We start from the raw sequence: 25,769 nt of genomic DNA, 5'->3' as shown, positions 1-25,769 counted from the left end.
GAGGATCCACCCCCTAGTTTTTAAATTAAGAGTGAAACAAGGTTAAATTTTATTGAAACTAAAAAAATTCATGTCCTACATTTCTCAAGATCACATTAATAACAAGTAGGGAGCATAAAAATATACCTCAGCTCATGGGGGAGGAGGGGAACAAAACCAAATCAACATCAATTTTTTGTTCCTACAGCATCAGCACTGTACACAAACCTGATCCATTGATACATGTTTGCCGTGGTAATCAAGCCGTATTGGAACTTCTGATGTAAAACGAAATTCTCTGGGATATACAAAGGAAATTTTACAGTTAGAAACATGAAAAGGAAATAAAATTATCCTTCCAAAAAGAAACCCTTGTTTTCCCATCCTCCTGGAATAGGATGCCATACCTTTTTCTGTAAACCATAAACCCTCTAGTTACTACGTTAGTACTTCAGAATAAGTATAAAAAATACAGTGGCAAATTCCACTTTTCTTCATTTTTTAACATCTAGTCAAGGTTAGCATTTACAGTAAACATAAGTGTCCTGCAAAAGTGCTACTAATTCTGCAGGTGAACATCTTCCCTCAGTTTTCACAGCATGTATTCCAGTTACCAAAAAAAAAGTATGGCTAACGGTGCTGTGGGCAAAATTTAGCCCGGCAGCTGGAACTTATTAAAAAATTCTGTTGGTGATGTATGTGATGAAATAGAGCCACAGTCATTCTCTCATAATTTGGCCCAGCACTGCTTACCAAGGCACACATCTGTTGTTAGAAGCACTTATGATCTGAATACACAAGAAAAAAAACTTCTGCATTAACAGGCTGCAACTTTTGTAATCACCTCCCATTCAGGCCTACATTAAAATATCAAAAGAGAAACTCTAATCTCATACCTCTCCCAAGATATGCTTTTCCTTTATATACTCTCATGTCTCATTAATTAGATCTACTTTACATTGTTAGACACAAGAGTACAAAGACTGCTATTTTTATTTATTTGTAAAATATCTCATTACTGGTTCTGTACATGGCAGAGCTTTAAGTAATTCTATGTTCTTGTGCACAGTAGTGTGCAAAAGTTAATAAAAACACCATTAGTTACCTTCCAGTGATAGAAAAAATATTTGATTTCCACAGACAGTCAATAAACAAAAAAAAAAAAGCACCTTGTCATAAAGTCTGAATAGTTTATCACCACAATTTCTTAAAACATTCAGCAGAACAGCTTTGTGTCACCTGTTTACCTGAAAAATACTGGCTGATCATTGTATGATGTCACTTCTTGTGAGAAATGATGATCATCTCCATTAACCACATCCATAGAATCAATGCTACCATTTTCATTTGCTTGCTTGTGTGATGAGAAAGAAATGACGGGACTTGGGTCCTTAAGGCTGCTGACATGCCTGGGCAAACTACACGTAACTTCAGCACCAGGAGACTTTTTAACTAAGGTAAGAAGTTATACACAGTAAACTGTATAAACATTTTTCACATTGACTACAAAAAGATTGTGTTTTTACAATTATTGTGTCCTTAGTAAGCTCTAATGCTTATTAATAAGAATTACTAGCAGGACAATATTCAGATTCTCTTAGTAAGATAATATCTTAGTTATCAATAGAAATTAGTACGAGAAGCTTAATTTGAAGTTTATGCCTCAGCATAAATAATCCATCTAGTTTTAATGGCAGTGTTGCAGAGTACTTCATTACCTACGCATTTCAGTATGACATCTCAACAGAAATAGGTAAAGTATAGCTGCTAACAAGGTCACAAATCTTGTTAAGGGAGGAAACATGCTTTTCAATATATACTGGGTTTTGCATCAGTTGGTGTATTTGATTAGAAGTACTGCTTTAACTGTACACATAAATTGTACTGTTTATTTATAATCTTGAACGCTGTTCCTTTCTCTAGGGGTTATACAACTTCAAGCTATTAGAGAGATTTACTCTTTTATGCAAGAGATATTAAATAGTGTATTAGTTTTATCTAATAATAGCTCCTAATATTATATACAGAGTCCTCATTTTTTTCAGAAGTTCTTATTAAATATGCTCCAATTTTGATGAAGCCTTTTATACAATAGAGATCCTAGGTGTTGAAGACCTTTGTTGGTATTTCTAACATACAAAACTAAAACACCCAAAGCTTCTGTGTTCTAGCAGATTAGTTACTGATGTTGGGGTTTGGTCACTAACATAGGTTCTTTTACACACATAAGATTCACATATGAATTTATAGACATGTACATACAATAAAGGAGGAAGAAGCACTTTCATACTAGATTTTTTTAAAGTATACCTTCAGGATCTGGAGTAACCAAGAGTTCTACTTCTGTAGAGAGGCTAGTAAAAAAATCCTTCAGGAAAAACAAGGCATCCTAATGTCAAAAAGAAAATACAATCAAATTAAAATAAAAAAAAAAGAAGAAAATTACCCAATTCTCTAAAAAAATATTCTCTACTATTCCAACTCTTTATTTCTATAGGAATGTGAATCAAAACACATTTCTTCTTTTTGATCCTTTAACACATGCAGAAGCCACATAGAAATCTAAGACAGAAACCAGAAAGACCCTCTTGGTCATTGCCCCCTGCTACATATGATTTCATAACCTACCTAGCTCCATCTTGAAACTCCAGAGGTTGTTTTCATCACCCCTACTCTCATTTTGGAGACTGTTCCAGAACCCACGCGTTTTAACTTTTCTCTGATTTCCAATAAAAGGGTATTCAAGTATAGTTTATACTTATCTCTAGTGTCAGAAAAATTATTCTAGATCAGATCTCGCCACTGCTTCATTAAAAATCATTAATATCTCTGCTGTTAATGTGTTGTTAATGTCTAAGTTTTCACATCCCATTTTCTTTTTTTGACAGATTCATCACACTGGTGGTGCCTTGTTCATTCTTCCGTTAATGACATCTGGACTTTTATTTTCCCTTTGTGTTTCCAACTGATAATTAGACAGCTTAAGTAGTAATAACAAGAATTTCTAACATGACTGCATGCAGCCCTGTGCTTCCAAGCAAGCTGTGGTTAATTTTGCAGAAGTTGTAACAGTGAATTTTGTTTATTGTACAAAAGATAGAAAAGTAATCAAGAAGGTATGTATTTCCTTACTAGATGGCAGTATTTCCATGCTATTTTTCCATATGAAAGTATTACAAACTAAACAGAGTTCAATTTTTCTAACAGTAAAACGAAAACCTGGTCTCTAATATGTGTTCATGGAAACAGAAGGTAGGTATGCAACTCCTAATTGCGCTTTTGGGAAAAAAAAAAGCCACCAAAAAAAACCAACCACCACCACATCTCTCTGCAGATGACAAATTAAGCAAGAAATGCCTCAAAGAGTAATAACTGTACTCTAAATCTGAATGCACAAACATATGTAGCTTCCTTACTGGTGTAGAAAAAAACCGCACAACTGTTTCTTGAGTATATGAAAAATACTTCGCACAAAGGCTTGCTAAAGACAGTAAAACAATCTTTCCCATTTCTGTTCTTCATGCCACTGCAGCTGATAGCTAGACCAAAGCCTTCCGAGTACAGCTGCAGTCCTCAAGTGCTGAGTGCCCTTGACTAAAATGTTGTAACCAGCTTCTGGATTAATGATTAACTGTTTCCAATTAAAAACACCAAAGCCACTTCATGGACAAAAAAGCAAGATCATTCAAGATTGAGTATATGCTTTTTAAAAGCCATGATTTCAAAACGTTTGAGATCATCAGAAGTCTCAGGAGGTAAACTGGTATTATTGAGTAAACAGCCAGGTCTATAGATATTCTTACTCTCCAAATTAAAAAAAAAAGCTAGCCTCTGTAACAGCTGGAGCAGAAGGCAAGTTCTAACATGGATATAAACAGAGCGGCAGAGATCCAAAGATATGTGTGACTGGTCATAAATAAAAAGGTATCAAAGCAAGAAAACAACCTCATAAAATGTGTGTGATTGTTACAAGTACCTAATAAAAAAGCCAATGTCATTAAAGAAATAAAAACTTATTTTATTTTTTTGCATTAGCACAACCAACCTGGTCAATATTGAGGCGAAGTGGCATTAGTGAAACACGTAAACAACATTCCTGTGGGGATCTGCCAGACTCTGGACGGACATGTAATGCTTTAACTGTTAACTGAAAAAAAGAAACAAGATAAATAAAAGTAGTAACATTCACAGTTATTAAATCTCAGAACATTAGCTAGGAAAAACATTTACTGCAAAACCTCTGTACTAATCCGATTCCACTTACCAATTAAATAACTTATTATGACATTATAAAAAAGAAAATTAAAATAAGAAAACCCCAAATCCAAATTCATAAATAATTTATAGAATCACAGACCAGTTAGGCTACAATATCATTGAACTACAACTCCGCCATGTGTAGTGAGAAGTCTAACTACGCTCATACAAGCAGATGTTTGTTCAAAACCAAAATGTGAAAGCTACCAAAGCAGTCCTGCACATCTATTTCTTTTAAACTGACAAAATCTTAAAAACATTAATACCCAACTTATTCATATTCAAACTGACTTTTTACTGTTTTAATATCCACAAGCAGTCAAGCAAGTAACTATCAACAAGTTATATTACTTCAACGTTCCATGACCTCATGTTTTTTCTTCTGCAAGACTAAAAAATGTATACAATCCCCACAATGATAGTGGGGATTCATTACAATTACTATAATTGTAACAAAATAACATATTTCATAACTGTACCATGTTTGAATGTGCTTTTCTGGGCATCTCCTTACTGCAGTAGAGATAGAGAAATTTATTCATCTGTGATGTAGCTAAGCGATCTCTAATCTCCAGGTCTTGAACAATAAAAACCTGCCGTGACACTGGCTGCTCCAACAGACTGGATTCACCTTCTGCACCACCTGGAGGGTATACCTCATGCTGGAATTTAACCTTTTAAAAATGAAGGAAAACCAGCATAATCGGCTTCAGTGAAAAACAACCTTTAACAATAGAATACTACTTTAAAAAACAGAACAACAACAACAAAAAAAAAACACCACACAAGAACTGCAAGAACTTTAAAAGTAGTCTCCTATTTTAAATTTACAGGAATAACATTAGGATGTCTGAAAACTATTCAGATTTTTTTATGTCTAGCAGTAGAAATCTTCCAATTCCTAGCTGTGTACATGTTCATATTTTAGGATGCAAATTTGAGCTACAACAAAGAACGAGTTTTGCTTTTTTCCTTTTAATACCAACTCTCAATTCAGACATCTTTCTTACATCATGTTGAAGCCTGTAGCAGGAAATCTTGCAATTCTTGAGTCCTGCACCTTCTGCTCTTGGAAATGTAAGGTTTCTTCCCTACCAACAGACTTCAAGTGGCTTCTTCCAGTCCCAGTTTCCTTTTTCTTTACTCACTTTACTCCATATAAATTCTAATCCATTACCTTTCTTAAATTCGAAAGAATTGACCTTTCCCTCATCTCTTGATGCAGTTCTCATTTTCAATCAAAGATCTGTGGTGACCTACAAATCATTCCCGGTCAAAATAACCCCCACAGCATCCTTGCCTGCAACGTAATGCCGCAGAGCACACACAGCAAGCACAACAGCGGCCTCTACTGGCCAGACACTGAGATCTTAGGAAATACTGTAACTTCAGTGCCCTGTACTCAAGATACACGTGATAACGAATATATGAAGTGTGGAAGGGAAAAATAGATGTTTATCATAAACACTGCTCAGAAACTTCACGTTTTTGACACTTTTCTCCTTAATTTCTTGTTTAAACATTAATATTTATTATTATTGTTGTTACTATTATTAGTATTAATCTTTGTACCAAATTAGGCGTATATGTAGGCAAAAAAAAGACTTCATGCCTCAGTATTAAGACCTGCTCATTAAATACCTGCAAATTAAGAGAGATTGCTATACTTCCACATTTGAAGTTTTCCACGTGGAATATTAGACACTCCCTTTTTTCCTCTTTTTTATTACAACATCATAGTTTTTCTGGAAAAGGCTAAAATAAGAACATTTCTGGCAAGTTTGAAGTACTAATGGGACAAATTTTAAGCTCTAGAAACACAGATAGACTATACAAGGCATTGAGTTTTACATAGTACCTTTCATATTTATGGAAATGTTTGAGAAAACCTTATTTTAAAAAGGTTTTGTTATTGATCCATTTAACATGAAGTTTGGTTTCCTTGCCAATATTCTTCACAGCGCCAGAATCAACCACCTGGTTTCTATGTTTGAACTAAGCACAAGCTTAAAAACAAGAGTAATATACTTATGCCTGAAGGGTGCTAAATATATTAGGGGAAATACAGGAATGATACTGTGATATAACTGGATGTTATCTAACATCCAGGTACCATTAACTGATAGAATGAGTGTCTCAACAGATCTATATCCCTATTATTTTGCAAGAACACTTAATTTAATAAGGGGTATATAAATTCCAAGTAGAACTGAAGACAGAAAAACAGAATGGCAGTTGTAAAACATGGTTATAATAAACAAAATCTTTAAAAATACTATAATAAATACCTTCCATCTTTAGAAACATGTTTATTCAGCAAGTACACAATACTATGCTAAAAGAACAAATACATTTTTTGCTAAATAAATTCTAAATTCATCACCTTCAAAGTGATTGCTTAGATGTAGATACTAATGGAAGAAATCCTACTGAATTCTAATGGAAAGCTGTTATCAAATGGATGTAACGTTAAGTCATTCACACACAGTCATGGCTGAAGCTGTTTCTGTCATTCACCTTGCTTAACTGTATTTCCATTAGGAAGTCCGGGTTTCTTCCTCTTCCCCCACACGCTGTACTCCGTCCATGCCTCGTTGGTGTATGAGAAGGAGAACTATGGGGACTTCTGTGGAAATAAAGAAAAATACACTTTCTCAAGTTAAAGCTATCTCACTGTTAATCTAACACTAGAAGCATGTATGATTCACTGGATATAACTTATAAGTACTTTAAACGCTACAACAGAAAAACACTAGAAAATACAAAAAAACTACTGGAAGTTTTGTAACTGTTAACCAAATACTTTCTTTTTATTGTTCAAGTAATGCATACTTAAGCAGAATGCTAGGTGTATGCTTCCCACCAAATTAACATTCATAAAACATTTTCTTAATTTTGGCTGTGATAATATTAATTACTCTTTAGCTTACCTGACATCCTGAAAAAACACACTCCAGCTACCATAGTGATAGTCTCATGCTCCTTAAGCCCCAATCTCTTTAGGAACATTTAACTTCTAATCTAACCCTTGAAAGCAAACCCATCCTTCCATCCCCAAAAAAACCCCAAACCAAACCCAGTTTGTCCAGGTTAAGACACAGGAAAAAATACACTAAGAAGATTCTTGATGATTTTTAAGGTCTCTTCCAACCCAAACCATTCTGTGATTGGTTCCTTGTGAGGAGGGACCAAAGAAACAAGTGAGGTAGACTTGAGACTGAATAGTGAGAATAACTTCAAATCAAAGGAAATGAAGTATTTTTAAGTGTTCTAACCTACAGAACTACATCAAACACTTACATGAAACTTTTAGCTGGAGATGTTGGTGGTGCAGTCCCAAAATCCCTTCCACCATAAAGATGCCAAATAAGAGAGATTTCCTTTACCACATAGCGTACCAGAGGAACAGGAAAATGAAGGGGAGCTTTGCTTGTATCCATTTTTTTAATAGGTTGGCTGAAATGATTCTCCTTTATGATAATTGCATCATCAACCATTATTTTTATTACTGGTTCTTCCTCTTTTTCCTAATTGAAAAAAAAAGTATATAGTGCTGAGAAGGTGAAATCTGCTTTTTTATTGAGATATCTAATTCTTCCCTAGAAAATACGCAGCTTATACAACACAGGCTTGATTTAGGAATGATTCTTACAAAGTAACTTAAAGATAAATGCACATTAAAATAAACTAGAGGCTCAGAAGTAGTTAAAAAAATATTCTCATCCAAACTGTAAACAAAACAAGGAGTTGAAAACAAATGAAAAATCATGGTAAGAGCCCAGGCTACCACAGCAGCACTTTTGGAAACAAACAAGCTCAAAGTTAACTGGGCAAATACAGCTTGTAATCAGGGATCCAGAACTACTACAGACTACTAAGAAAAATACAACCAGAGATACTATGAAAAACACAAACACAAGCTGTTTTCAAAGAGTTTGAATATGGTTTCCCACATCTTTTAATGCATGGACAGACAGTGGCGTAAAGTAACACACGCGCGCGCAAACACACACGCGCGCGCAAACACACACGCGCGCGCAAACACACACGCGCGCGCAAACACACACGCGCGCGCAAACACACACGCGCGCGCAAACACACACGCGCGCGCAAACACACACGCGCGCGCAAACACACACGCGCGCGCAAACACACACGCGCGCGCAAACACACACGCGCGCGCAAACACACACACACACACGCTTTTCCCTGAAGTGTAGCAGGAATCTTAGGCCCATAAAAGCACTGAAAGCTTAGATGAGAGAAACAAATAAAAGGTTAGAAGATGTGCAAAGCTGCTATTTCGATAAATACTGTAATTAGCTTAAAACATTTTCTTCCTAACTATGCCGTTATTCTAAGTCAAAATGGCAATGATAAAACATGACTAAAATATACGAAAACTGCCAATATAGTTTGATGTAATATTCAGATCACAAAACAATCACATATTGCTGAGATATAGAAAAATCATATATATTTGAAAATCCTTGCATTCCTTCCTAATAGTAACAATGCACGAAGTCCTTTCAAAGAGAAAGGCTATTTTTCTGCTACTCCACCCACTGATAAAAATATCACTAAGCAATCACAAAAAGCTATGAAGTCTGATTTGTCCAGGTCTTACATAGGCTTTACTTTAACTTGGTTTATTGAGTAATTCTCAAAGTTTCTTACCGCAACAGCAACTTTGGGTGCAAAAAGAATGCAGAAATCATCACTTTCTGCGGGAACATCTCCCATAGCTTCATTTATCAGGTGATGAGTAAATGAAGCGTAAGTCGGACTTGGATCTTGTGAGACATTTCCACTTTCATCTGGAAACAGGAAGAGATCTGAGCAAGATGGCTCCTGAGTTAGAGATCTGTCATCCAAAACTCCTGGGAGTTGAAGGAGGGTGGAGAAAAAACATGTTTCAGTGGAAAAATTCTTCACGAAATACAAAAATATGAAAAAAATAACCTAAAAGTTAACTAAAATTTCTTACTTCAATTACATCAAGGGAATTTGCTTACTATATCTCCAATCAATTCCTACTATAAATAAAATTTTCAAAAATTAATCTACTGTACAATTGAAAGTGATCATAATATAATCATAACTACCTACTTCTAGAGATGAACTGACAAAATGTAGAAAAACCATTTGTAAAAAAAAAACCCCACAGATAAAGAGAAAGAAGTTTTTGTTTCCAAGTTTCTAATTCTGGTAGTAAGACCACAGCATCAATAACTTTCAGTACTACACTGACCACTCACCTTCCACCTTCCATTAAAAAGGACCAGACATCACAAAATCGTAAAATTCTCTATGTGCAGTACAAAAATCCTTAGCCAATTATCCTGTGACAAAATTAAATATCCTCTTCAATATGCAAACTGAAAGACTTCCTCACAGCTAAAAGTTCTTTCTGTGACTCAGAACTGTACCATCCTCCTGGACTGTCTTCATACAGAGAATAAAGGGTTTTGATTCCTCCACACTGCAATATTCCATATAAACTTACACCCATACTAGCTTATACTCCTAGAGAATTTGGGGTCTCGACAGAGTCCCAGAAAGTGAAATTCCTTCCTTGCTATTTTCAGTAGCTCAGTAAGGTGTACTTGACTAGAATCTTAAATTACTTTCGCATTACTGTTACTAAAAGCAAGAATCTGTTTGATAGTTTGAAGACTTCAGACATCAAAGGTATGCTCCCATTCTTGTTGCAGCACCTCTGCCTAAGCAAAACTTTCAATTCCACTTTCCCTCCAAGTACTTTATGTGTACTTATGCCTCCAGAGGAATTTTTACCATTAGAGCCTGGCTTCATGGCAGAAGCAGTCTGTTGAGTCTCAATTTCCTCCATTGCATCACTCATCAAATCCCGTAAAATCTGTTGCTCTGATTCAGCGAGGACTGGTCCATGGGAAGATGGTTGGCTAAAGGTCTCTACCTGTAGGAGAGGAACTATACATAGTTACAACTTAAAGACAACTGCAATATCAGGCTGAATAAGATTTTGTTAGAACAGCTTGATACAAAGCTCTTAAACTATAAGAAGTAGCACCTTAACTTTATAAATAATCAAGTGAGCTAAAACTCCAAGCTAGATGATTCATAAAATAGGTCAGAACATTATGGTTCAGGGTATTTAGATCATCAAGAGTACTTGGACAGTTTGTATATGTCCTGGAACAAAGTACAATAGGTAAACAGCATAAAATATTTTTAAAATATTAAGTAGTAGCAAAAGCAGAAAAAAAAGGCACTATTTTACACTCAAACATATTTTAAGTTAGACGCAATCTGTTAATTTCTTTGCAGGAAGCCTCATATTCTTCGGAAATAGAATGGGGATAGCAAAATTAAAACGTATTACCAGAAGCGTAAAGTTAAGTTGATATTATTTTTCCATTTTATACCTTCATTTTTGGTTTGCTAACTCCGCGTTTAATCTCTGTCTTAGTGGGTGGATGTAAATCACCGTAACTTGCAATATATTGTATGAGATTCATTAATGCAGCACATGAATCAGAGCAGGTACGAATATGGATTACGTCACTGGAACAGTGCAGCTCAAAACGTGGTTTAGTCTAGACAGCAGCAATAAAAAAATAAGAATACATTTCAAATCAACTTAAGGTTCCATAAAAATAGCATCCATACGCAGTTGTTTTTAAACTCATTTACTTAACTATTCAAAAAGGACTTCAAATTAAATAGTACACATAAACTGAAAAACCTTCCTTGATTCTAAGTATAATGAAGTAATTTCCAAATCACAATCTGTCACAGAAACTTTACATTTTATTTACGGTTCAATACTTACTCTTTCCCCATCAGAATCAGATTTTACTGCTGTAATTGTTAGTTCCAGCAGTCCCATATCCATAACACGAACATAATCTGAAAGACAGTAATTAATTTAAAAAAATATATAAAATTAAGATTTAATAACAAACATCCTTACTATGTATTTTTGGTTATTAAACCATTAGAGATAGCACAAGCAGAAAAAAGGATCTTTTTTATCAAAACCTTTTATATCTCTGCATTTCCTTCTTTTATGACGATTACTCTCAGAGTTTAAGTTTCAGCTACTCAAATCAAGAACTCCAGTCTTTTCAATCCAATATATCACTCCCACTGCCACCATCTGTGTGCAGTGTAATCTTTTAAGATATTTATCCTCATCCCATCTGCGTGAGCTAGAGAAATAAAGGCCCATAGAAGTTGGGTGACTAAGCAAGTTGGATCGATCTGTTTGAGAGTAGCTCTGCAGAGAGGGACCTGGGAGTTTTGGTGGGTAACAGGATGACCATGAGCCAGCAATGTGCCCTTGTGGCCAGGAAGGCCAACGGCATCCTGGGTTGCATTAAAAGCAGTGTGACCAGCAGGTCGAGGGAGGTCAACCTCCCACTCCGCTCTGCCCTGGTAAGGTCACACCTGGAGTACTGTGTCCAGTTCTGGGCACCCCAGTTCAAGAAGGACAAGGAGCTACTGGTCAGAGTCCAGCAGAGGGCTACAAAGATGATTAGGGGGCTGGAGCACCTCTCGTGAAAAAAGGCTGAGAGACCTGGGGCTCTTTAGCCTGGAGAAGAGAAGACTGAGAGGGGATCTTATCAATGCTCATAAATGCCTAAAGGGCAGGTGTCAAGAGGATGGGGCCAGGCTCTTTTCAGTGGTGCCCAGTGAGAGGACAAGGGGCAACGGGCACAAGCTGGAGCACAGGAAGTTCTGCTTGAACATGAGGAGGAACTTTTTTACTCTGAGGGTGACAGAGCACTGGAACAGGCTGCCCAAGCAGGTTGTGGAGTCTCCTTCTCTGGAAATATTCAAAACCTGTCTGAATACATTCCTGCGTGACCTGCTCTAGGCTAACCTGCTTTGGCAGGGAGGTTGGACCAGATGATCTCCAGAGGTCCCTTCCAACTCCTACCATTCTGTGATTCTGTGAAGCATCCTAGCAGTTTTTTTGTTGAAGTGAGAGAAGACATTTTCACATTGTACTAATCTTTCAGTTCTATGAACAACTTATTTCCCCTCTTTCTTGTTTAAGCAAAACAGGCATATCTTTACTCTGTCCTTCACTAGAGATCTCTTACCTAAGCTAAATACACCTATTTGTGGGCACAGGGTTTCATTATTTCTCCAATTCATTTGTGAAATATTTGAGTTCCTCAATCCTTAAAGGTTGTTACTATATGAATGTGAGCAAACCAGTTGGTATCATTCTTCGGAGAACCTAGAACTCTGTGCCATATAACACATTTCAACTATTTAGAATATATATACATCTCTCTCATAAAATGAGATCTCTTTTTTTATAAAGATTTTTTTCTGTGCCAACTCCAGACTCTGAGCTCTTTCCAAATACCCATTATGGAACTGTAACAAGAAAATGAAGGACTTGCAAGTTGCTGTTCTTTGACATACTTCTGCATCCACCAATCCAAACCAGACCACTCAGATTTTCATCAGCACTGTATTATTCATTCATATTCAACTTGCTGCTCCTTATCTCCCGAGACCTGTTCTACAATAACCTTTATTTATGCTGAATATGCCTGTAATTTTGTTTCTTTAGGCTCTGCAATTCATTAATCACATCTAAACCACCCTTACCTCTATGGAGGTTCACTGTAACAGTGTTGCATTTTTCAGACAGATGCAAAGCAGCTTCATCTAAAATTATCCTAAAAGATAAAAAAAAAGGTGATATAAACATGCTAGAGAAATGCTGTGCAACTCACCAGACAAAAGAAATTAGTACAGAAAAAAACATTTACAAACACAAATATATCTAGCATATTTTAACTCCAAACTCTTCACTTTAACCTTTCATAATTTCCAAAACCATTGGTAATTAAGCACTGCAAGATATTTTTCCCATTGCTAACTATATTTTATTTGCATTTCAATTTATATAGTTAATCCTTCTTAGAATAAAAAGTAATGCTTTTGGCATACAGAATTAACACTTCTTATTTCCTTTTTTGCTTTTTTCTCTTTTTAATAAAGTAACAGACGCATTTGTTTCAAAGGTCATTTACAAGGTTTTATCAGTAGAAACAAGCAACTTGGCAGATGTTTCACATCAGAGCAGGTATAATGGAATGAATATTCAACTAAAGTTGCAAGAAAAATTGTTAAAAAGTTAAGAGATGTTCAGTAATCACTAAATATATGGTCTCCAAACAACAAATCTTTAAGAAATCTTAATGTGCCACTAATTCACAACATAGACACAATTTCATTTCAGGACCTCTTTCAATCGTATTAAAAATTGCAGAATAGCTAGTTGTTAAAGAAAACAATCCAACTAAAAAAAAAATTAACCTAATAAAAGAGAAGGATTACACATCAGTAAAGTATATTTCAAAAGGTACAAACCAGTGTGATCATTTACACAACACGAATGCTTCCCAGGTCAAAAAAGCAGACAGGCATTACAAGTTTTATGGGAGCTTCCATGTTTCACAATCACTTAAATTATACCTGAGAGTAGAAGAGGATTTATCTACTGCAACACTGCTGGAAATGCTGAAAGTTTCAACAGTAAGTAGAGATCTGACTGGTAAAAACAAAGGCCTAAAACAAATGGAGGGGGGAAAAAAATTAATACTCTGTACCTATTTAGAAGCGCAATCAAATTCTTACAGATTACCTAACTAGATCTTTCCAGGACTAGGCAAGTGTTTATCCTACTTTAAATTTCTTACAGTTTAAGGGATTTCTTTTAAGTATTTTTTCCAAACAAGCCTAAATAAATATTCTTTACAATACACAAATGCAAACGTTCCCAAAGAATAAATATACAGCTGCAGTGCCACCAAGTGACATACATTTGCATTTTATTTACCTGTAATCAAGAGCGCAACTCCACAGATGTACATGAAAAGTTGTAATTGTAGTTGGAGGATTATAACCCAGAACAGGCTCATCAGAAATATTCAAAAAATATAAAATCTAAAAATCACAAACATATTATTATAATACTTCAATATCTGTTAAATTAATAAACAGTTATGCATTAGAAAAGAGAAAATCTGTAACAAATACAACAATAAAATGTCTGATTAATAGAAGGAAAAGGGAGTGAACAACCTCAGATATTTAAAGGTGCTTACCCAGTATATGAACACAGAAAAGCAAGGAATGTAAACAGTGCAAAATACACATCATCCAAACTGCAGACTCAGAGGTATGAAGCCCAATCCACAGACACCTAAGTGGCTCCTCGCAATCCATTTTCAAAGCATTTCCCAAATACAGTCTCATTCATCTTTCTTTGCAGTTGTTATTTTAAGTTTAGTATTTTCTCTGTTATCTTTATCTAAAATGCCAACTTTTCTTGTAATACTGTCATTGTTAATGTTATCTTCAAGATAACTTTCTTTTTCTTCGCAGGGGCAGGCAGGAAAATGCTCAGAATGATAAATATGTGCACATGCACTGTACATATTACTTTTTCATTTACTACTGCATAAAATAAACTCCTATCCTCCTCTGTAAGATCTGTCCTAGTTCTCTCTCAAATCGGTTACAATATAAAAGTTCTTCTTAAATTATTCCAAGCCTGGGGGCACACCAACACTGCTAGCCTTTTAATCACTTCCTCTGCCTACCTCATGGGCAAATTTTTTAATCTACCACCACCACCCCCCACCACCCCCCCAAAAAAAAAGATTCCCAAGTCTATTACAGGCAATGTTGAGAAAAAATTCACAGAGCAAATAAGCAACAGGGTGTAAAGCAGGCTACATGAACACATAGGAATACCATGCTGAGAAGAAAAGTAATAACACAGCAGAGTCCAAAGCAGTAAGTTCAGCTCCATGTAGTTATACAATAAAAATGCCTGTAAAAATAAGCATACCACACACACTGGAGGATACACAGGATAAACTTGAATGTCAGGGTTTACTATCTGTAAGCCAGTATGGCATAAGTACATGTAAGAACACGCAACTAAACTGCTACTGTGCTAAAGGCATGCCCTAGCTCATGCATGTTTACACACAGCTTCTGGACCAAGGGTCTCCAGTCCCATCTGCTATGCTATGTACAGATCAGTACAACCCTTCGAATTCAGAAGTTTGCACTACAAGCATTTATATAAACTGCTGCTAACTACTTCCCCAGTCTTCTCCATTTCTGCTATTCAAATGATGTAAAACAGGAAACAGACAAGGGAGAAACGGACCTGAGGGATGAAGCGAGCAGAAGGGAAAAATACAGAAATGCTTGCAGTGCTGCAAGTAGCGTGTGCGTTTGTTTTGAGGGTGGTTTTTTACTACTGAGAATTTCTATCTGATCTTTAAAAAATAACAACAACACTACACAAAAAAAAGAATCCTGACTCCAACAAACCCCAGAAGCTCCTTGACATGTTGTGGGCAGAGATTTAGGATGATGAGAGGAACTGAATACACAAGAATTTAAGAGCAAGACTACAGTCTGTCAATGGTCTCGGAGAGACAAGAAGTTAAAGAATAACACTTTCAAGAGCAGAGTAAGATAACAATAGCCTAACATGAAGATTTTCCTTTGAGGTTTAGTTTGATACTTAAAGCAATTGTTAAAGCAAACAGATTGAAACTGAAGATACAGTTGTGAAAACTGCAGCAAGCTGACCTGTTCATGCCAGCTTAAACCTGAAGGCAGTACTCTGTGCTGCAGGGTGGCTCCTCTTAGTCCAACAGCAACTAGAAATTCCTGGAAAAGAAAGTTGCACAAGTTAGTTTACATGAAATACATGTCACTATTTGACATCCAGATTACAAAACAGCCATCCTTCTGCTCCCAGAATCTCCAAGTGTCTATAAATTAAGAAAGGACTGGGCCAGGATTAAACATTCAAAAAAACATTACTTCCCAATACAGAAACCGCATAGTTTAGAAATCACAATGGTGATAGGAAGGAAGGCTATTTATCTGTTCATTCATTCTGGGCTTCACCAGTAATTGCCAGGAGCACCAAACCAATGCAGTTCTTTCTTACGCTGCTCAAATCCGAGTCAATTAAGCCCCCATGACATTGTGCTGGTCTGCAGAGTCCATCTTCTCTAGACCCCACCTGCAGTACTGCGTCCAGCTCCAGAGCCCTCAGCACAAGACAGACCTGGACCTGTTGGAGCATGTCCAGAGAAGGGCTACAAAAATGAGCATCAGGGGGCTGGAGCACCTCTCCTATGAGGACAGGCTGAGAGAACTGGGGTTGTTCAGCCTAAAGAAGAGAAGGCTCCAGGGAAACCTCAGTTGCAGCCTTCCAGTACTTAAGAGAGGCCTATAAGAAAGATGAAGGCAGTCTTTTCAGCAGGGCCTGCTGTGCTAGGACAAGAGGTAATGGTTTTAAACTAAAAGAGGGCAGATTTACACTGGATATAAGGAAGAAATTTTTTACAATAAGCCTGGTAAAACACTGGCACAGGCTGCCCAAAGAGGTGGTAGAAGCCCCATCCCTGGAAACATTCAAGGTCAGGCTGGATGGGGCTCTGAGCAACCTGATGTAGCTAAAGATGTCCCTGCTCACTGCAGGGGGGTTGGACTAGATGACCTTTACAAGGTCCCTTCCAACCCAAACTATTCTATGATACCTCTACTAACCTGCTTGTCACCACTATGCCAGCTTAGAGGTCACCTTTTCACCATGTTAATGAATGCTACTGTCAAAGCCAAACCTACCACTCATTTACCAGTACCACTCCAAGTAAGCAAAGGCTGCCTATTAGATGACAGCGCTAGTAAGCTGAGCAGAAAACTTTTGTATTTGTTCTTGCCTGGTTTGGCACCAGATTAAAACTCAACCAAAGAAAAACAAGAAAAAGATCAACTGGCCAAGAAATGCATTCAGTAAAGAAATACAATGTGGTCGGCAAACTGAACCATTGAGAGAATTAGTAAATTATGCTGATACTTAAATTTTACAATCCACCCAAAAGATTCTAACAGAAAATTACAAATTGAAGATGAATGGCTCAGAATTGCATGGTTTATTCATTTATAACCCTTGTAACCCCACATCTAGATGTTTCCATATAAACTGAGATAACCCAATTTATAAAAGGACAAGTTTAAAACCACAAACCTTTGTATTGCTCTCTATTTTATCTGATTGGATTTTGACTGCAACAGTCAGCATACTTGGACAGTCCACTCCTACCCCATCTGAAGTAGTCCTACTAAGACCATCTTCTTCAGAAAAACAAATAGTAGGTTCTAACCAATGGGGCCGTATTGTGCTGGGCAGTCGTACTTCAGAGGAAGGGACAACTCCATCTACCATACCTGCAAAGAGATTTTAGAATGAGTTTCTAAAGTTTTGAAAGAAAAACCTCATGCTTCAAAGCTGTTACTGATGAAGAATTAAGGAAAACCCTTTCTATGCTTAATGCCTTTAGAACTATTTTAATTACCAAAGTTAGTCATGCAACCTGACCAAAAATTGTGAAGGGGAGGTTACAGGTGATCCAATATTTAAAGCCATGGTTCTAGCTAAAATCTGCAATGTGACTGTAGGGTTTGTTTTTCTATTTGCCCAATGAAATGGCAAAGTTGAAAAAGGACATAAATCTCCTATGGGTTACATGGAGAGACAGGAGTATGTCTCTCCTTTCATGCCAGGTTAACCTCTAAACACACAATAATTAAGCCTTGCACTGAAAATCAATGAACTTGACTACCACCAATTCAGAAAACATTTGAGGGGAAACCCTCAAAAGGTTTAACTACATGGGGATTACCAGCCATACAAACTACATAGTTAACTTAAAATTCTTCACCTGCTAACTACAATTAGCTACCCAGAAAAGATAAAGCAGCCACCTATACCTTTTTAAATTAAATATCCAGTAGCATGTAGGAATTGTGTACTCTCATATTCAAGAACGGACTGTACAGCTAATTTGGCAGAGAATCACAGTATCTTTGAAGACCAGCAGTTACTAAAGAAAGTCTGAGCTAAACTTAAATAAGTACATACAGTTATGAAGAAGTGCTATTACTGTAGCATTTAGGAGCATTACCTATGAACTACATCTGTTGTGCCAAATGATACACTACCGGGGAGGTGGGGGGAGAAGACAGCATTTCTCCTTTAAAATTTCAAGCTCATGTCATTTCAAATTTAGTCCCAAAGCCACCTGAATCCCACCCCTACCTTGATGATATAAATTGAGGCTGCTAGAATGGAGACAAACATAGTGTCTGTCCTCAAAGCCTTCATATTTAGTCACACTGAAAAGTGAACCACTGTTGAACTCAAACCAGAATTCGCCGTATTTTCCTTCCAGTGTACTTCCATCATCCTGCTGAAGAATAGAAATGATAAAATGATTGCTTGCTGACTTTGCTGCAGATAGACAGTCTAAATTAACACAATATGTGCTACCAATATGTATTTCCTGCTTGCATTTAGTTATTCTCATGTAAAGCAAAGTAAACAGAGTTGCTAAAATATTGTGTTGCATTATTGTCTAGTTACAGTACAATAGTATGAAGACTACAGAATTACTGTAACCGCTTGTTCCTTCCAAAAACAGTACACACAGCAGGAAAGGGATCCCATGGTCAAAACAACAGAACAATTTTTTCCAGCCCCAGTGTCTCACCTTGACATCTGTGAATATTGACACTAAGCCATGTGTCACATTTAGCAGAACAGAGAGAAAGCTTTGTGAGTTCTTATTCTGAGAGTCAAGCTTCTTCCTTCTGCGTGAACGATAGTTTGGATCAACAGTGGAATAATACTGTAGTGTTTCTTCCTCAGATCCACTCTCATCATCTAATAGATAAAATGAAAAACAGCTAACTCTCTAGCTAGTACACATATTATGCCAATAACTCATTGTTTTTTCAATCGGTAATGTGATTCAATTTCACACTTATTTTACTTAATTAAACGGTATCTATGTTTTTTCTTCATGGTTTAAGTAAATCTTTTCTTACAAGTTTACAAGTTCTTTCCACTATCAGCTTAATCGCTTCAGCCAATTATGCTTTTGAATCACTGTAGTTCTAGATGATTTACTAAGTGTATTACCATAATGAACTGCAGATTTAAATTGACTAAAGCTGTCTTTACTGAAAGTGTTGATGAGTTGGCTGGCCACAGATAGTCCAACACCGTAAGAAAGGTTTTCAAATGTTTCTACAGGAGACGGAGCAGTGGGTTCCCACAACAACAAATCGTTGCTGATCCTAGGAAGAAATATATTATCATTATACAAAAATATATGACTATTTTCCAACTTAATATAAGGTCAGTCAAGCAATATTTCCTTTGCAGACTTCATGTAACAGATTTCATATTTCATAAACAAGGAAGAGAAAAAAGTTCAAGAGCACAAGAAAGAATAATGTATTCATGAGTTAAGAGAAATAAATACTGAAAGTAACTTTTTTTTTCTGTAATTATGGTACACACGTATCAAAAGTCTAGCATTTGATGGTGACACAAAAATCTCTACTAGTAGGTGTATATAGCTCAGTACGTTGGAGGGGGTGTGTGACAAAACCCTATTTTGATCACATCAATCTTCAAGCAAAGTTGCAGGAAACAGTTCTTTTGATATCAAGTGAGTCTGTGTCTGTCAGGGTAAAGCTATATGTGACATTCAGTACAGAGGTACATCAACAGACTATTCAATGAAAGGTTCAGCTTTGCCACTCTGGAAGTGAAAAAATGCTTTGGGAGTCAAGTAATGCCTATTGGAGGCTAAAATAAATCAGCATTTCTCTTTGTAGTTCATGCATAGCTGATTTATTTAGTTGTATTTCTTTGTTTTTCAGACAGAAAACTAACAGAAATAAATACCGAACACTTTTTAGCAGCTGACTGCTATGGCACCAGATACATGACACAGTGGTGTCTCAGATGTTAACTTGGAAGAATATTTATATGGCATTTTACGTTCTTAGAAAACTCTACAAACAAATTCCTGCTATAGCTGCTCATTCAATTGCTTTTATCAACAATGCATACAGAACCGAAACTACAGGTCACGATAACCAAGCAAAACAATTACCGTACTTGCCTATTGTAAAGTTTTTCATAAAAGCTTTTGTTCGGTAACGTTAAGTGAATGTTTGGTAACATGAGTTCCAGTACATAATGAGAATTGCTAATTGTTTTATCCTGAAACTCAGTCATTTCAACTACATCTCCTGGCATCACCATCTGAAAGAAAAAGAAAGAGAAAAAAACTATCCAGTAAAAAACACAAACTGGAAGCCAGAAGATGCATATAAATTAGAGAGAATATATTAATTTTGTCTAACATACGCACAAAGCGGTAACAAAATTTTATAGTACCTCTTCATTTTCAAACATGACCCTACGAGAAGAAAAAGGAGAAGGCTCTGGTCTTCTAATATCACAGACATCCTTCAAAGAATGAGACCCTCCTTCCTCTTCCTCTTGAAAGTTATTATCACCTTCTTCCTCCTCAGCTGCTATCCTTTCCAGAATAGAGTGCGCAGCCAGAGGGTTTATTTTCAATACAATCCTGATATTGAAGAAGTTATGCAGAATAAGCCATTAGAGATGCTCAGAATTTTTAAACTGATGCACAGTCACATGTCCCCTAGTTCTGCTAGCTAGCCATTAAATACACATAGATTAAATAGCTCAAAGACCAGGGATTTTTTTATTAGTCAACTTATTTTATTAGACAAAGCAATACCATTAAGAAAACACCAAACTTCCAGGCACAAAGGGACATGGAAAAAGAACTATCATGAAAAAAGCAGACACTAACAGTTTTGCAACTCCATCAGGTGACCATCAGTTGACTCATAAAAAACTTAGTGCTCTCCCAGAATGATGCTTATATCATTAGACCATCAACAGCTATGAAAAAATGCCCTGCTACACGACGTAGCATGTTACATGTACACACTGTTACAGAAGAATTTATTTGTACCATTATAGAAGGAAACCATGCTGAAAAAAAATGTTCGTACAAACATGCTGTCTGAAAGTCACTAAATTTTGTGGCAAAAAAGTACGTGCAAATTCTGCAGTAAATGTAAAATTGCCTCTTTAAACATCCTATTACATGCTACAGCTGTTAGGTCCTTCTGTTCAGTAACTCTGAAGTATTTTATCACCTTACATGTGATATAAGCTGCAATAATTCAGTCACAATATAATCATCTTTATTTTTGTTATGGCTTTATACCAGATTATATTAATATTTTGAGGCAAAATTTGACTGAGCAGGGTTTTTTGTTTGGTATTCAGTATTGAATGTAAAAGTAGGAGAAAAGGTACAGTGACAAAAAGAAAAACCAAAAACTGTAAAGTTTCAAGTCTCTAATCATCCACCTAGCTTTCACAGAAATGTACTCAAGTCTACACAGAAACCATTACACACTAAAACCACCCTGCATTATTATAAATGTAGAAGTTTGGGGTTTTTTTTTTTATAAATTCTTGAGTTCTTTTCAATAGCCACATGTTCCTTCTTTGCAAATTATTTTAAAGCATTTACCACACAGGCAGTCTGCATTAAAATTAGAAAAATAACAGTGCTTCATAATAATCCAAACAACCCACGTTAAAAACTAAAACATTATTTTACCGAGGCCAGTCAAAATTCTCTGATGATGATGTTATATCTCCATCTATGCCACCAGACACTTGAAAAAATTTTATTGCTGCTGCTGCATTATCTTCTTCAAATGAACCTGAATAGAAAAAGATATTTAAAAGTTAACAAAGGAATGACGACAACTACTAACTTCAGGTTGCCCACTCCTTGGGTTGGAATCCAACACCCTAACTTGTTGATACCATTACTAAGGTACTTGTGCAAATTTTGTCATCTTTTCCTCCAAAAACTAAGTATCAATTTTTAGTAGCAAAAATGATTTCACATTGTATTCTAGCTAACAGCAGCTAGAAACCCAGATGCTTCTAATGCCTAGATACCTGCATTTACGTTTATAGAGTCACTACGTTAAGTCACAGCCTCGAAAAGTACACGGGATGACAAATCAGCAGAGAAGGTTGCAAATATAAACGAGTCTCCCAGATTTATTTATTTGAAAGATATTACAGGCATAAAAGTATTAAGTTTTCTCAAGGACAGTTATTTAGGACACCATTCACTTAATTTCTAGACTAGACTCGAGATTCCTAATTTGCATAGCTGTAGTATCCTCCTACAAATCTACAAAACTTACCCTAACACATAACTTACCCTAACACATAGAGATGCCAGAGATATACCAGTTTGTTTCAATTTAGAGTAACAATATAACAAAAAATAATAGAAACACTGTGTCTTTGAGCTCTGAGCCAAATGCAAGCACTACACCCACATACATTGCCTCTCTTCCTAGTAGTATTGTTCTGACTTATGCTGATATTTAGTACAGAACACTAAACTGCAGCAGAGATATCCACATCAAAATTCACATGGAAAGACACTCCCCCTGTGTTAATCCATATAAGCGGACCTTTGTCTCAACTACATAATATCTGGAAAAATAAGAAAAAATATTTGAATACAAGGTTAACATTCTTACCAGTTAGCTCTTTAAAGGTAAGTTCTAATGTAACTTGTTCTGGAGTTGACCCTCCTATAAACTCAGTTTTAAATTCCATATCTGTAAATTCAAGATGAAGAATCTCCTTCTGAAGCGATTTCTTAAACCATGGTCCTCTTTCCTGATCTGACCGTAGGTCAGGTATTGGGAAGCGAACAGAGAGATTTAATGCTGGGGCAGTGACTTGAACTGAAACTCTACAGTTTGCAGGAGCATGTGAATCATCCAGAAAAACTTCAGTAAATGCCTTCTGCTAAAAAACAAAGTAAAGGGAAAAAAAAATCTAAATTAGAGAAAATAGCACTAAAAATGACTACAGGGAAAGCTTTTGATGAAAGCTTTTTGATCTAAAACTGAAAAACATTAATTTTTCATACATCACAAAACACACATGTATTAGGACCAATTATTATTGCTCTTAGTATATTCTTCTATTATTGGTGCTGTTAAGATTCTACTAAGTTAGAAATCAACTATTTGCAGAAGTTAGCAATCTTTCAAAAAATTGCTAGCTTCGTATTTTTTCCTCTTAAGGAGTGAGAGCACCAAAAAATACTCAGCTGCAGTTAGGAAATAGCATGTTTCACAGATATTTTTTTTTATTTATTTTTTTTTTAAATGCTATTGTTGAGAAGCCAGGAATTACTATCATGCATTTTTGGCCCTTTCAGTAAGTCACGGCTTCCAGCTCCAGTCACTGACGTATCATTCAAAACCTCCCAGTGCATAGATTATTGCTGACCATCATTGAAAAGAATCAAACTTTCAGCACATGACTATATTGATAGAAATTATTGATGTCTTACAAATTTTTTAAATTAGGATTCTCTTAAATAAGTTCTGAAGACTAATCAACACAGCAACAAAATTATATGAAAATACTTCTTGTTGTGTAGAAAAAGCACTTAATTGCATCAATCTTTCCTCATGTATTCCAAGAAAAGACTTCAATAAACTTGTTATTGTGGTAAATACACTAATGTTTAAATCATACTGACAACCTGAACCAAGACAAGTTCCAACTTCCTCTGTTGGTCCTCAACCGCTAGAACGCAATGCATACGCTCCTCATCCTTTCTATTACCTGTCCCAAAAGCAAGTAAGGGACAGCAGGGGCAACTGGGCTGACTGTGACACCTGAAGATTTCAACACAGAAGTGGAATTGTCAGCAACAGATTGCATCAGCTGCTGGAAGCACCATGGGACAGATTAGGGATTACAAATGCAGGATTCCTCTTTTTTTTCCTGTTTGCTTCAAGAAGCAGAGATCTTGCGCAGTTTGTGAAGCAGCTACCATTGTCTTTAGGTCTGTTATCAAGCATGCAATCACTGAATCTAAAGCGAGTATCTACATCAGATGGCAACTGTTCTGCATCAAAAGTAAAAAAACAAACAAAACAAAAACAAACAAAAAAAAACAAACAAGCCAGAAGCAATCAAAAACACCCAACCACCACAAATCAATCAGAATTAGCAATCTCAGGCTTAGTGCCACCCTGCCTTCCTCCTGCAAAAAATCTGCATGTTTATTAATCAATTTAACTTTTAACTTACCAGACTTAGGTGCTTGTTGTAAGAAGCATACATGTGAGATGCCATCATCTCCACTGTAGCTAGTTTCTGTGGTTGAAGTAAGGAATTTAATCTGTCTACAATACTAATATCCAGCTCACAAAACACTGGGCTTAACTTTATTTGTAACTCTGCTTTCTGTGGAACAGAACTAAGTCTCCCTTGGCTACCCTGAAATGAAAGAGAAAAAGCACTAAAATCCTTAAAAACAATACAGTGAAACAAATTATAGTAACTGAGGGACTGAAGGACTCTGTTTTACAAGAAAGATAGCTTTCTGTTAAAATGAACAAAATTAGACAATGGCTATCAAACAGAAACTTGGTGTTTTTAATCTCCCACCTTACCTGAGGTCCTCTGTTATCTGAATGCTTATAATGAAGCTGAAGGCATGGCATAGCATGAGAATGATTTCCTTCTTCAGAACGAAATGTCAGCAGCTTTACAATAAAATAGAGTTAAAAATGCTTAATAGATAAGAAGGAAGGAGTTGGCACAGGAAAATATATCTATGACATTTTACCTAGAACAGGCAGGAGGTAACCCTACTTTCAAGTCAGCAAACACAGCCCCAGCCCAACCAATCCACTTATTCAGCCACTTTTAATGGTCAGACACATCCAACAAAACGCTGGAAGAATAATCATCACCCAAAGAAACCTGCACACTCCTCAACTCCATCAGTTTTTGGAAAACATTTACATTAATTCCCAAACTGTGTTAAGCATATTTAAAAGAGAAGTAAATTAGTGAACTTTGGCTACTTAATGCTATTCCTGTCAGGTACAACAGCAGTCTGGTTCACTATTTGAGCTTGCAATTAAAATATAAGTTGCATCTTAAAACCACAACATATTAAAAAAAAAATTAAAAATTAAAATTACAACAATTTTAAAATCTAGCATTCTCAGCTATACAATTAACATTTATTTTCTATGGAACACCCCGTATTTTTTACATACCTCTGTATAGTGAGGCTGAATGGAATGAGAGTCAGTAGAAAAAAGGCATTCCAGGAACTCCATATCCCCAATGGATAAATCAGTACTAAAGCTTCGAGAGGCAGTCCTCTGTCTTTGTTCATAAGACACTTTGATGCCAGTACCTATAAATCTGAATTATGAAGGTTATAAATTATGAAAAGTAGCATAAAACAATAAAAATTATGAAAAGTCAAGATTTCAGTATGTTAAAAAGGATCCCTACAATCCTTTCTAAAAATCATTAAAACTGCCATAATTTCTTCTAAAATAAGAAAAAATTCTAATTATAACAGATTATACCTTTAGCAACAAAGACAATGGAGCTCACATATTACATGGTCAACAATGGACAGTGTAGAGAAATTTGTAAAGAACACTTTAGACATCTAGTCAAAGGGGCAATTCACATAAAGCTGGGAATCTAACATCCTTATACA

General features: G+C 36.1%; 1 protein-coding gene across 1 annotated transcript in view; it reads right to left on the bottom strand.

Moving 5' to 3' along the window:
* Window positions 1–25,769, bottom strand: part of ATG2B (autophagy related 2B) — a 53,880-nt gene that overhangs the window by 10,940 nt on the left and 17,171 nt on the right. The window contains exons 12-37 of the mRNA XM_086462798.1: window positions 25,312–25,462; window positions 24,697–24,789; window positions 24,332–24,520; window positions 22,756–23,029; window positions 21,807–21,912; window positions 20,537–20,729; window positions 20,259–20,401; window positions 19,265–19,422; window positions 18,834–19,006; window positions 18,383–18,533; window positions 17,312–17,511; window positions 15,859–15,939; window positions 14,084–14,190; window positions 13,720–13,812; window positions 12,847–12,917; window positions 11,051–11,127; window positions 10,644–10,814; window positions 10,033–10,174; window positions 8,914–9,116; window positions 7,537–7,763; window positions 6,754–6,862; window positions 4,716–4,910; window positions 4,025–4,126; window positions 2,290–2,368; window positions 1,227–1,431; window positions 208–277 (exon numbers count right to left, since the gene is read on the bottom strand). Of these exons, the coding sequence (XP_086318924.1) occupies window positions 208–277; window positions 1,227–1,431; window positions 2,290–2,368; window positions 4,025–4,126; window positions 4,716–4,910; window positions 6,754–6,862; window positions 7,537–7,763; window positions 8,914–9,116; window positions 10,033–10,174; window positions 10,644–10,814; window positions 11,051–11,127; window positions 12,847–12,917; window positions 13,720–13,812; window positions 14,084–14,190; window positions 15,859–15,939; window positions 17,312–17,511; window positions 18,383–18,533; window positions 18,834–19,006; window positions 19,265–19,422; window positions 20,259–20,401; window positions 20,537–20,729; window positions 21,807–21,912; window positions 22,756–23,029; window positions 24,332–24,520; window positions 24,697–24,789; window positions 25,312–25,462 (3,763 nt within the window). The remainder of the gene's footprint in view (window positions 1–207; window positions 278–1,226; window positions 1,432–2,289; window positions 2,369–4,024; window positions 4,127–4,715; window positions 4,911–6,753; window positions 6,863–7,536; window positions 7,764–8,913; window positions 9,117–10,032; window positions 10,175–10,643; window positions 10,815–11,050; window positions 11,128–12,846; window positions 12,918–13,719; window positions 13,813–14,083; window positions 14,191–15,858; window positions 15,940–17,311; window positions 17,512–18,382; window positions 18,534–18,833; window positions 19,007–19,264; window positions 19,423–20,258; window positions 20,402–20,536; window positions 20,730–21,806; window positions 21,913–22,755; window positions 23,030–24,331; window positions 24,521–24,696; window positions 24,790–25,311; window positions 25,463–25,769) is intronic.

This window comes from Leptosomus discolor, chromosome 3 (genome assembly GCF_034619465.1).
Source record: "Leptosomus discolor isolate bLepDis1 chromosome 3, bLepDis1.hap2, whole genome shotgun sequence".
NCBI classification, from domain to species: domain Eukaryota; kingdom Metazoa; phylum Chordata; class Aves; order Leptosomiformes; family Leptosomidae; genus Leptosomus; species Leptosomus discolor.
This window is presented reverse-complemented; position numbering and strand designations above follow the sequence as displayed.